Below are 13,919 nucleotides of genomic sequence, written 5' to 3'. Positions count from 1 at the left end.
ATAAAGCCTTGATTGATTGATTGATTGATTGATTGATTGATTGATTGTAAGAGAAATCACCTCGACGTGCAGAGTCCTGTGTAAAGAGTCCCTATAGACTTTCATTAATAAGCAGCTTCCAAAGTCTCCTTCCTGCAAACATGTCAGTGTAAAACACACTAAACAGGTGAACAGTGTGTATTTGTGTGTAAAGTTAAAGGATTTTACTTGGTGCTTGGTGGCCCGTATAATGAACCTGTGAGTTATTTATCCCTCAGATTCTCAGTCATGTCCAACACTGATGATCACGTCTGGTTTGAAATGACCAAGATACGACCAAGTTTTATATCGAGTCTATGGTTCCACTGTGTGCACAGCTCTACTTCATATGTTCTGTTTACCTTCGTGTTGGATGAGCGTCCATATGGCACCCGGCAGAATTCAACCAAGGCTCAACCAGTTGTTGCTACAATTACTGATGTGGAGATCGCCTTGAAAATCATTAGTTATTCATGGCTACAGTTACATCATTAAGACAAAAGAACACTCCAGGCAACTCAGAGAAAAGGTTACTGAAAAGTGAAAGTCAAGGGATGGAGAAAAAAAACGTTTCAGAGTCACGGAGGACCGCCTGGAGTTCAGTTATATCTGTCATTATGAAACGAAAGGAGAATGGCGCATGTGTAAATCTGCCCAGAAGGAGACAAGCTGGGGACACCAAGACACCTCTAAAGGAGTTAAAACCTTCAGCAGCCGAAATAGGAGAGATTCTGCATTAGAGCAGGGCGATATGACCAAAAATATTTATCATGGTATACATTTGAAAATTTGTGATAACGATATAACTGACGATATAATTGACACTAGACAAAATACTTTACGACTCCACAACTTTATTAGTGCAAAAAAAAAAAAATCAATGTATTTTCACTTAAACAAGCAGCTGTTTTTTTATGTGCATTAAAGTTATATAAACATTTAACAGAGCAAATGCAAATTCCTCGCTGACAGTTTAACCAAAAGGCATTTCCAGTGGAAACTGGCCGACATATCCTCATCATAACCATGTATAATATCCACAAAGCTTAAAAAGAGGTTATACACACACAATACCGTAATATTATGTTGAAGCGCAGTACGTATCACTCCGCGAGGCTCCTGCCTACGATAGCCGTAATGCTCCGACAATCCATCAAGCATCAACTAAAACATTTGACAGATTTCCGAGCGCCGTGCACATAAAATCATTTCGAGGTCAGTAAACACAACCAGAATTCATACATCAGGCACACGGGATTATAAGGGGTACTGACGACTTTCAGAAAAATCAAAGGATTGATTTTAAGTGTGTCGTATTTTCCAAACAACACGGTAATAACGACGGCCGCTAGCATGCGCTACCAAAAATAGTGCTTTGTTGTGTATTTGACAGACGAAAGCTAAACCAGTTCCACACCACTGAAGTTGCAGCATTTTTACAAACCAGTTCTGGTTCATCCGTTTCATTCAACGTTACGCTTTCGCCCTTCTCATTCTCCGTCGCCGCCATGTGCGTATGTAAACAAAGGCACTGCGCCCATATTCTATCGCGATATTTCATTTCCTTATCGTTGCTGAACATTATAGCGGTATTACTGTGAATGGTATGATATGGTCCAGCCCTATTCTGCATACAGTCAGTGTAAACCTTAGCAGAGAGTGACAAAAAGAAAGCTCATATCTCATATTTAATCTCAACTACAATTCCCCCATGGGCATGTGGGACACTCCGAGGTCACAAGTCTAAGAAGTTTCTTCACTTTGATGGGTCTCGATGTTGTATTTTACGCTGCACGTCAACACAAAAACGGCGCATGGTGGTGGCAGGATCATGCTGTGGGCTTATTCTTTACAGCAGATCCTGAAAGGCTTATAAGTATACAGGGAGAAATAATGAAACAACATCATAGAAGATCCTGCCAGACAATCTGAGTCAGTCTCAGAGAAGAGATTTAACTTGCACGAGAACAGTGACATAAAATGAACAGCAAACGCTACACAAAAATGCTTTAAGGTCAAAAATGAATGTTTCAAGGTGGCCGAGTCAAAGCCCAGACCTGAAACCTCACAGAGCTTCAGCAGTTTTGAAAAGACGAGTCTAGTCAGATTGTGCTGTCCAGACGTGCAAGCCCATCTGAGCCCTATCCATAAAGGCTCAGTGATGATTGGATGTGACTCGAAGCGGGTGAATGTTTGTGCAGTCACTTATTTTGCATCATAATAATTAACTGCTAATTTTAATTAACAGACAGACAGAAATGTATGCATTGCTCTGTGCATTTGACCAGGAGAAATGTTTAATGTGCTTCAGTGAAGGATGTGAAAACAAAACTTCCTGCTGTAAAATTAATGCTGTTTTATTACTGGCCAACACCCGAATGGTGGGTTCGAAAAATCTGTTTGTGGGAAAACCCTGTCAGTGTGTTAATGCAGTTAATGCAGTTAGTTAATGCAGCCTATTAGAGCAGTCCACTTTTCAGGTATCAAACCTCAAATGTCTTTATTTATGCTGGTTATTTGGAAATTGCAGTTTAATGTTACTGATTTCATTTCCAGAACTAAATAACAGCCCACTTACCCCCAGAGACAATGAGTCAGTTTAATGAGCAGATTAATGAGTAGATCCTGACTATGGAGGTCTGTCTCTAACCTACTTTAAAACCCGTTTGTTTAGTTCGTCCTCTCAGGTGTTTTCTCAGTATTTCACCTTCTCTGTACTTATCTAATTTCTTTACTCCCAGAGGTCAAAAGCAATGAAACTTCCATGAGCATGTCATTTTCTTTGCACCTGTCTGAAAGAGATTAGATTGTCTGTCTACCTAATGAGGCAACACAAATCTCACATGGAAAAAAACTAATTAGATTTGTGTATTATCCAAGAAAAAATGGGAAATTTACAACCTGGAGTGCAGCTGCAGGTCAAAGAACGTTAGACATCTGGGGATATTAGCCATGATTCCAAACAGGTACCTTTGATCGGTTTTATTTTGAAAAGCGTGCTGTTTCTGGGTATGAATGTCCTTGAGAGACCTTGATGTTCAGCCTGAGAGTTTGATAATCTCGTGGATGATGTGGGCTGTGAGCTAACAGCCTCCCGTACTGACTTGTGTGTTTTCTCTTCCTGATCTGTGATTCTTTGCCTTCTGCTGCCACACTAAAATAATGTGATTTGGATCAAGCAGGCGGCAGGCAGAGGAGCCACAGATGGTCAGCAGGTTGTTATCTTCAAACACAGAGACCCACATTCAGCATCGCACACCTGTGTGCACTCTTGTAATGCATTACCACCTACTGCCACAGTGTTTATGCCACTGATATGCTGATTATCCCCTGCAGTAAATAGCCAGGTGTGTGTGTGTGTGTGTGTGTGTGTGTGTGTGTGTGTTTGTTGTGATTAAAGCCTAAGAAAAACCTCTAAACTTCCTAAAATAAACCTGATACTGAAGTAATGTGACTGTTTAACTCTCTGAGATCCAAGTACCCCTCACCCCAATAGTACCAGATTATGCATTTTCTTCTGCTTTCTCTTTAACTTTTCCCACCATTTTTAGTTCTTTCTCCCACAATGCATTTCACACTTTATAAATGACACGCTGTACCATATTTTTATATGTATTTTTTTACAGTGTAGCTATAGTATTTAATATTATATGTAGTGTGGTTTTATTAATGTATGTGAGAAAGCATAGTTGTGCCTCCTCAGCTGAAAATAATGTAAAATTACTTGTAGAATTTGACCCATAAACGCCTGTACTGTGCAGGTAATTTCTATAAATATGAACCTTATAATCAAATGCATAATTTATTGCTTATGTTAACGTATATCCATGATGTCTATCTTTTCTAGACATCCGAGAATTGTGTCATATCTGTTTTTATTTAGACAGCGGCATGACACAGTGAGCAAGAGGTCTAGTTTCAAAACCTCCCCGACAGCAGGAATTGTCTTTGTTGAAATGCCCTCAGGCGATATTGACTCATCCACCAACTCTGTGTGCTCTCTATAGCTAATCCTGCTCTTTGTTTTCCTGGAGGGGGGGAACTCTGTCGTGGATCAATAAATCATCACAAAAATAAGTCTGATTGTGAAGTTGAGCTGAAACTTCTCAAACAAAGAAAACACATATTGAGGTTTTTTGGAGCTCAGGGTAGACTCACTGCACTCAGGTGATGCTGAAGCTGGCAGACAACTTCATGAAAGGCTCACAAACTTGATTTCAGGACAGATGTGGATTAAAAGAAGCCAAACAGTAAAGTGAGACTGGCATCGAGCTGCATCTGAGGATGAAAATTAACTGACACTTATCATATTGTATAGTTTACTGTGTCTGAAAGCTAATTTAATGTAAACGAACGTGATGCCGCTGCACCTGTTTCAAGTTTTACATAAGACCTCCAGTAAATACCTGGCGTCTGTGAAGATTTCAATGGTAATCAGCGGATAATGTGTTTCATTTATTTATGGTGAGTGGGATTGGATCCCCCATAACTGTGTTTTCAGTTTTACAGTGTTCTGGAGAAATCCACCATTAGATGGTCGTTAGAAATGGATGGATGGATGTTGTCCTTCCAAAATGTTGAGAAGCAGTAAGACAACTCGTAAAAGCACAGGTTTATCATCCACTGAGCGTAGTGTGCAGCCCACAATCAGCTTCGCAGATATGCTGAATATGTAAGTTGCACTAATTAAGCTTCTTAAGCCTGTTTATAGTTCCTGCTCGGCTGCAAGCTGCTTTGCAAGCCACCTCCAAAAAAGATCCTCCTTTTGATGCGATGTTTTATTGTTGCCGTCCCCGTTTTATGCTTCCCATTTATGCATGCTTTTGGTTACCATGGCAACTCCAAACTGGGAGCCCAGTTCAGTCGTCACCTTAAAATTGTAAATTAACCTCACTGGTAATCCATTTGAACAAAATACAACTTGGTGTTAGACGTGTGAGACGAGGAGATTATTGACTGACCACTTTCCCAAACATTCATTTCTACCTTTGCATTAAAACTCTTACTGGACGATGCTGACAGCAACAAATGAAAACACCTGGGTTGGTGACAGGTGTAACAGTTAGTTGGTGGATACTTCCTAAACTGTAAATAAACTTTTACTTTGAAGGACATCAAGGTCTCAACAGAACGTACCAAATGTAGAAGTGCAGATACAGATACTAATTTAATGATTTCAGTCAGCTTGAACATCTATTATGGAGAACACAGAGAAACATAAAGGGTAAAAAATGAGCTTGTTGTAGACATGTGACTTTGCCTGTGAAAAAATGAATATGAACATGGTGAAAGAAATCGCTCAGAAATAAGTTGGAATAGTTTCTATTGAGAGCTCCAATAGATTTTGTTGTTTAATTCAATTCATCGAGCTATAAGCAAATATTAGATGGCTCGTGTCCAAGCCATAGAGAGAATAAAGGTGGTATAAACGTGGAATTTAGTGAATAAATATAATCGTCATTAACATGAAATCATTATCATCATTAAATTAAGATAAATAAACACCACTCGAATAAAGAAATCCAGAAATGACAGAAACAACATGTGGGATGACGGCAACGCCTGAACAGAAGCTCCGACTCAATTTATTGTATTTACCACCGCATTCGGTTTCAGAGGACGTGTGAGGACGTCCCAGAACTGAAGTAAAGCAACAAATATAAATTAGAGTACATGGAAATTACTTCTCTGGGCTTTAATGTTTCCCACAGAGATAATGTTAAACTATTTGAAATTCATTTTGATTAATTTGATGTGTGTGTGTTTGTTACTTTTCAGCCTGGAGACTCTCCTCACATGCTGTCCATCCCAGTGACCTGGGTGAAAGAGGGAGGCATGGTGCGACTCGATAAAAAGTACCTGCAGACAGACTTCAAAGGAGTCAGCACTGATAACATTGTCTACAGCATCCTCCCCTCAGAGGGGCAACCCAAATATGGTACCTTAACACTCAGTGACACTTTCCTTTAATATTTCCAAACAAGCTGTTTTATCTGCTGTATGATTGTAATATTGTAGATTTTCCAACAGTTAGTACATAATTAATTTCAAATGTAATTTCTAAACTTTATTAAACATAAATTTTAACTCTAATTTTGCTTTTAAGGTAAATATAACATCTTACTCACCTTCTCCGTCCAGGTGAGGTGTTGCTGGTGTCCATGCCGGCTGACGGCCCCCCAGAGGGTTGGCTTCCCTCGCTAACAGACGACCGCAGCTTTACAGCAACGACTTCCTTCACGCAGCAAGACGTGAACGACGGTGCGGTCTGGTACCGCCACTTTGGCACCGGCAGCAGCGGTGACTCCTTCCTGTTCCAGGTCAGTGCTGATGCACCCTGTCCACAGAGGACCAGTTTCACACATGCCTTTGTTTTGGCTCCTGGCAGCTGAAATGAAAAGATTATGTTTGAGTTTAAAGCATTTTACACATTTATACAGGTGACAGATTAAAGGAAAAAACCTCTAACTCCTGCAGGGAGAGCATACAGCTCTATTAAAGCTCTATCCACAGTGTCTTATTGTTTTGTATACAAAACTGAAACAAAGAAAGCTGCACCGTCAAAACTGAAAGTGAACAGAAAACCAACTCGAACCATCACAGATTTCTTCTTTTATTATGAAGTCGTTGCAAAGCAAAACCATCAAGTGTCAAAACTTAAAGTAAACAAAATGCAGATGCATTAAAACATGATTAATACAATGTAACAACAAAACATATTTACACGTTTATAACACATAAAATATGACTTTCATTATTTTCTGGATATTTATGTTGAACATGACAAAAGATTTTAGATGGTAAGGTCATATTATGTAAGCCATTATGTGGATAATAATGTGGTCATCTCAGGCATAAGACACACCCATCTGTCATTCAAACCTTCTGTTTGTGAAGGGTAGCCAATCAGAAGAAAGCTGGCTTAAAGGACTGTATAAAGCAGCTGAGTTGCTGCACCGAACCCAGTTTAAGTCAAATAGGGATTATTTTTGAACTGAACTGCGGGGGTTGAGATATTTTTGCCACTGACTTTGTGCTAATACCACAGCAAGGTATCAATATTTTCCAAAACCCGATAAAAGAACATGAATACGAACTGCGCCGTGAGATGAAACTTCAGGGGGATAAGAAACAAGAAATGGAGATGATGACAGGCACACATTTTGCCACATTTTCCTTGTAATATTTTTGCTTTTGTGGCCTTGTTCTCTGTTGTGTTTCTCTGTGTTTATCTCTTCTCTCCTTTGGAAACCAAAAGTCTCCAACCTTTCCGACATCTCTCCCTCCAGCTCGTCTTTCACCACTTACCGCCTCTGCTCTTCTCTTCTTTATTCTTGTAACCGTTTGAGACTGTGTGGTTTATAGGATGCTATAAAAATGTTCTTTGCTTTTTATTTGAGAAAGTACAGCCTGCTTATCATTTAGCATTTGTTTTATGCACCAAACACTCCACTACTGGTTTAGTGTCTGTTAATGCAGCCGGCATTTTGGCTGGATTTATGCCTCCTGGTTTGTTTCCCTCTTTCCTCGTTCCAGTTTTTTCACTGCAGATTTCTTCCCCCTCTTTTCAAACTTTCCGTGTGAAGCATAGGCACTTAAAATCCACCCATAGTGGCCTATCTCAATTAGCGTTAATGACACCAAATTACACTGAAATTGTTTTCAAATTCAAGACAATTGCACTAAAACCGATGGCGAATTCATCACACCAGGTTAGAGTGTTTTCACGCCAGCCTCGGCTTCACATCACCTCCATTAGAAAAACAAAAGAGGCAGCCAAAAGCTTGTAGCTACATCTAATCATCCCTCACACTCCGTCCAACCCCTCACATTTTGGCTTCATCCATCAGAGTAGATGCATTTCAATTTACACAGTGCTCAATTCAAATTAAATTCGAAAGTGTCTCATCATTTCTCCGGGAAGTGGTGAAGACGTGACATAGAGAAGCGAAACCCATCATCGGTGTGGTTTGTTAAACGTAGCGATTAAACTTGACGGCTTGTCAGGGTGGTATTATTGTCCTCCTCTGGATTTTTATCAAAAGCATGCGATGCCTTCTTGGAATGGGTTGATTTGAAATTCACTTTGGTTCTGCAACTCTGGGCTCTGCAGCAGAACGGAGGGTGCTCAGCTGCATTCTGCACATAAATCATAAACCACGTTCAAACCAGACGGATCGGAATCTGTGCCCCTGCAACTTTTTCCTCTCATGCTTGACTTTTATGTTGTTGTTTGGAAGCTGAGGAGTATCTTAAGCGGTTTATCAGGTTTGTTAATGGGAAGATAACAGACAGCTATGTTACAATCACAGTAAGTAGACAGCTCCAAAAGCAATTTAAAAGATTTATTGACAAGTTATTTATCTTTCTTTAAGCAGGAAAATATGACTGTTGAGATTAAAAGAAAAAAAGAAAAGTGTGCAGCAGTACAGTCAATAGTTGTTGCATGAACTAAATACATACACAGATACACACAGTTTCAGAAACCACCGAACTGCCTGCACTAAATGTCTACGCCCTGTCCTGTGGGTGCTGGACTGACAGAAGCCCATCTGGGCCCCGTGGGCTAAAGCCCTGCCACTAAACCCTCATCCTGAAGCCATACCCCGGATCTGGCTCCAGGTGAGGTCCCAGTAGCCCTGTCTCATGCACAGTACAGGATTATAAATCAGTTATAATCAGAGGCCATTTGAAGTCATGCAAATTTCAACGCATTTTTCCAAATTCAGCTCAAATTTAAGGACAAACATAAGGAACGAGTCTTGGGACTGAAGACAGTAACTTCACACTTGAATGATTGCTCAATTGTATGTTTAAATTCAATGCGGAGCCACTGAGTCACCATTTAATCATTCTCAGGGAAAGTTAAAAGTCATGTTCAATAAGGACAAATCCTTTGATTTTGACAAACAGTCACACGGGGTGCATTAGTTTTAATGTGAGGATGTGGAGAAATTGTGAAATGACTCATGCAGAGAGACTCATCCACATCCATCACCCGAAATACTCAATCTAAAGGACAAAGGTTAAAGCGCAAAGGTTAAAGCGCTTGTCATTATTGTATGCTGAGCAGAGAGGGGAAATTCATTTTTCTTTTACATCATCTTTTTCTTTTGTATAAAACTAAAAGATTTAAGACAATATGTGAATGAAACGCAAGGAAAGTACATGTTTTAAGAAAATGGTAATTATTAGAACTACAACAGATGTTGATTGATGAGAACCAGGTTGTAGAAAATCAATTTTAACTCTCAGCCTAAAGTTACAATAAAATGAAACAAATAAAGAGAAACTGTAACAGTAAATCTGCCAATTTCATCTGAAGCTACAAATGAGCCTGCAAGACATTCCTGATTTTATCAATGCCAATTGTCACTTTATTTCAAATATTTTGTCTTCCTGTGTGCTCTTGTGCCTTGTTTTCTTTTCTTTTCTTTCATGACCCCAAAATCCTGGAAAACACCCTGCTTACCTTACCGTTCTCTTTTAACTGACACGAATGTTTTTTTTTCTTCCTACAAAAAGTCCATATTAATTTTTGATGTGTATTCCCGTTGCATGGAGGTCCTAAATTTTATTTAAAGTGGTATTAAAAGGTCTTAAATTTAACGTGTAGCAGTCCTGCAGTATTCTGGCAGCGATAAAGCTGCTGAACCTTTCTTTGGAAGTCTCATGGATTGGATTTTAAACCTTATGAAGATTATAAAATAGGGTATGTCTTTTTATGTTGAAGCAAATCAACATGATCAATAATTTTCTGCAGCAGCACCAGCTTCAATAAATCCAGCTGACTCAACACTGCCTCTCATGACAACACATTACTTGTGATTGGTGCCGCTGACTCCAGGCTTCATGCTGCTCCTACATTACTTCTGACTGACAAAGCTGACTACAGGTTCTTGAACTTTCCTTCCTGCAAATGCCACTGATGTGACAGGAACAAGCTGCAGCGGAATAAGTAAGTGGGGACAGAAATTGGCTTTTAGAATGAACAGCCAAGGCTTCTGCCTCTGCATGTCTATCAGGGGACTAAACAATTTATGGCTACATACGTTAGAGGGCTCGAGTAAGACAACAGTGCATTCGCTTAAAAGTTTTCAAAAGTGTTGCGTCAGCAGACAGGAAGAGAGCTAAATTTCAAATCTGGTTTTGTTCCAGTGAAGAACACAGAGACGATTAGACTGATCCACTATCATCTTTCTCTATTTAGCAATTCAATTAGGGTAATCTTAAATTCTAATTGAAACGATCAGCTGCTTCATAAACACGCAGAGAGGTCAAAGGTTATAGACTGAACTGACTAACAAAGACACAGATACTTATACATAAAGTACTGTAATTAAATACCAAAGTAAGGGACAGATTTCAACACAGTGAGCTGTAATATAATTCAAATAATTCAAAAAGTATACCAACAGCGACTCGAGCATCAATCAAAGTGGCCAAGCCTCTAACTCCAGTTTTCATATGGATGACCTTTAGTTTTGAAAGGATATTAGAGAGAGAGAGAGAGTCAGGGGGAGTGACGCACAGAAAATGCTCCAGGGAAGACTTGAGCATCAGGCCTTTGCAGGCTTTGAGCATGTGGGTTATCTGTTCTCAACCAGGTGAGCAGCGCCTACAACTGTTTCATTCCACTGTCAGTTTGAACATTTAATATGGGAGCCAGCCTTAAGTGGACATGAGAGGAAGTCCAGTACATGCAGTACCTGGCATGTTCATGGCATATATATATTGAGATATAGATATATTTATAAATAGATCTTACAAAGGTCCATTGGGTTTCCGGACCGGCAATCCATGGAATTACCAAAAATAGAGAGGGGATAGCTTAACGTGTGAAACAGGACAAGCCTGCCGTGTAATCCATTTATTTCAACAAAGTAACTGTATTCTGTTTAACGGTAACTGTAACGGAATACAGTTACTCATTTTTTGTATTTTACACACGTAACGCTGATGCGTAAATTCCGTTACTCCCCAACACTGAACATATATGACACTAAATAAAACCCAAGGATGCAAAATCACCAAAGCATAGATTAAAATGTTAACATATAACATATTAAACAAACATCAAATATCTCTTTAGAACTAAAATGCAAACGCAGAAACAAAATCACTGAAACACAGACAGTAATGCTGAACCACTTTTCATTTTGCTTAGCCGAAAAAAAATTATACAAAAGTCAAATAAGTGCAAATGTAATTACAAGTACACTTACTACACCACAGAGTAAATATCTCTGACATCACACATCCTAAACCAGATCTTTAGCCTGAAGTTCTAAAGTTTGTATTCATCAATGCAACAACATGATTGGCTCCTACGTTTCTTGGTTCAGCTGCTGATTGGCTCTCAGACGTGGAACGACCTCCATCTTCAGCATTTCAGGATTTTCCCTCAGATTTCATTTCAGGCTTCTTTGACTGTTTTATAAAGTCTGTGATACACGGGTGTTATTCCAAGTTATTATTTTACCCACTGAATATTTTCCTTGCAACACAAACAGTAACTGCACGTGAGGTGACATTTCCACAGTTTTTCAGTATGAGAGATGACAAATTATTTTTAATTTGTAAGTGATTACTTTAAGTTTTTACTTCACAGACACATCAGCCTGAAGCATACGTTGAGAAACAGAACAGCTGTCCACTGCTGCTCCTTAACAAAAACCCTCAGAGGCTCCATCTGCGTCCTTTTTTTAAAAGTCTTGAAACACGTTTAGTGTGGATTTCAGAACATCGTTTAAGAGCAAACAGCAGTGGTGTGGCTTCAGAGTAATAACTGCTCCAATGCTGAGAGAAAAACGAAAACACGAGCTGAATTTTACTCAGATCGACGTCTCTTTTTTAATATTCTCACGGTGTAGGCAGTGATTTATGAAAAGAAGCACACTGAGTCTCTGTGGCTCGTTCCTGCAGTGCAGCCTGATGCCAGGCTCACTTTATGTTCCTGTTCAGTTATTAGACTTAGGGCTGGGCGATATGACCCAAAATTCATATCTCGATATTTTTTAGCTGGATGGCGATATAAGATATATATCTCGATATATCTTTTTTTAAAGCCATAAAGTAAGAACAAAAAGAGAGTTCTTAGTCAAAGCTGTGTCCCAGATGTCACACAGGCACTTTTATTAACATAGAGCAGATGTACATAAAATTTACTCAAAAATAAATTATGAGCATTTATTAAATAATAATGCTCCATAAATAAAAGAAAACAATGTTGTTTTTGTGCATAACAAAAAGCTCACAAATGTGCAGTCAAAATGTAAAGTAAAAGACGAGCACTATAACAAAGACAGATTTCACAGCTGCTCTGTTCCCAACTTGTACTGCGTGACTGACAGCCTGGAGTTTGTAATCCGCTTCGCAACCACGTCTCTTAACAGGTGCCATTTATGGTCCTTATACACAGTAAGGTAATATTACGTTGAAGCACAGTACGTATCACTCCGCGAGGCTCAGCCGTAATGCTCCGACAATCCATCAAGCGGTGCAGCTCCGTAGCTTACCAAAGTCGTACTAAAACATTTTTTGACAGATTGCTGAGCGCCGTGTTCCACATAAAATCGGTTCGCGGCCATCAAGCACAACCAGAATTCATACATAAGGCGCGCTGTCAACTTTTGAGAGAATGAAAGGATTTTAGTCCGTGCAGCCCCTCTGGGCTGCATGGCGTTAGCGTGGTTAGCTCGTTAGCGTGGTTAGCTAGCTAACACGTTGACGCCGTCCAGCCCCACGCACGGGGCGATGCGCAGTAACTCGTTAACGGAGATTTGCCGTGTCCATCTTGTCGCTTCCTGCAGGTGAAGCGATGGGGGAGGAGGGGGAGTTGTGTTCAGTGAAGGAGAGGCGAGGCCGAGTAACGTAAAGACGAAAGTGGACGAAAGAAAGGCAAACTTGCGGCTCCGCAAGTATAATTATAACGTAACATAGACTATATCGATATAAAGGATATGGTCACATCTTATATCTCGTATAAAAATATATCGATATTTTTTAAAAACTCGATATATCGCCCAGCTCTAATTAGACTGCAGCTTGTTTTCATCAAAGCGGTTGTGTCTTACTTCTGGTGGTTCTCAGGAGTATGTCATCAGCTGTGTCACTCAGAAATTAATTATAATATGCCTTTGCAGTGGAAAAACAAGACATTGTTTCAGCTGGTATGCTGCAGATTGAGACTTAAGGCTTTTCAAGCCTTACAGTGAGCAGAGGCAGACTAAGGATGCTGAGGTGGATGGAGTTTGTTGAAGATGCGGCTCATATAGGAGGCTGTGTACCTGTTTGTCTGTGCAGGTTTCCACAGAGGCAGAACCAGTCGTTCAGAGCGATGCTCAGACCTTCACCATAGGAGTCATGCCTCAGATCCCAGGATTCCCACAGCTGGCCCCCGACTGCGACCTACAGATCACGGTGAGAGGAAAACACGCAAAAAGACACCATGATGGAAGCCATGACATGCTGTATGAAAGTCTTAGAAAACAATGGCTTCAACAACAGATGATGTTGTTATTGTCAATTATACAGCTACTATAATGCACATTCTTTTTTTAATTTACTCTGTAGACCCATTTATTGTATTATATTCTGCTTTTTACATGAAAATGTCACATTTAGATTTTCACCTCTTAAGCCATTTTATTTTATTGTTCACTGTTTTGACTGCTGCAACAGTAAAATACATTTTTTCCTTATTTTGCACTAAACTACATGATTATTTGTGAAAACTCAGCAATAGTTTTGACTGTGAATAACCATCAGCTGATCTTTTTTGGTTTCTAGTCTGAAGTTTCTGTCAGCAGCACGTCCTCAGACATCGCCCTGACATCCTTTCTGTATGTTTTCCTGTTAAACAAACCCCCCAAAAATGTTGCTTTTGAGAAGATTAAGAA

At 39.7% G+C, this 13,919-nt stretch overlaps 1 protein-coding gene across 1 annotated transcript in view; it reads left to right on the top strand.

Annotated features, from left to right (window-relative positions):
- Positions 1–13,919, top strand: part of fras1 (Fraser extracellular matrix complex subunit 1) — a 299,016-nt gene that overhangs the window by 219,870 nt on the left and 65,227 nt on the right. The window contains exons 29-31 of the mRNA XM_085476387.1: positions 5,797–5,956; positions 6,160–6,338; positions 13,324–13,440. Of these exons, the coding sequence (XP_085332513.1) occupies positions 5,797–5,956; positions 6,160–6,338; positions 13,324–13,440 (456 nt within the window). The remainder of the gene's footprint in view (positions 1–5,796; positions 5,957–6,159; positions 6,339–13,323; positions 13,441–13,919) is intronic.

The sequence above is a fragment of the Copadichromis virginalis genome, linkage group LG12 (genome assembly GCF_057382275.1).
Source record: "Copadichromis virginalis isolate Kocher_CV1m ecotype Utaka linkage group LG12, C_Virginalis_male_GT1.1, whole genome shotgun sequence".
Taxonomy (NCBI): Eukaryota; Metazoa; Chordata; class Actinopteri; order Cichliformes; family Cichlidae; genus Copadichromis; species Copadichromis virginalis.
This window is presented reverse-complemented; position numbering and strand designations above follow the sequence as displayed.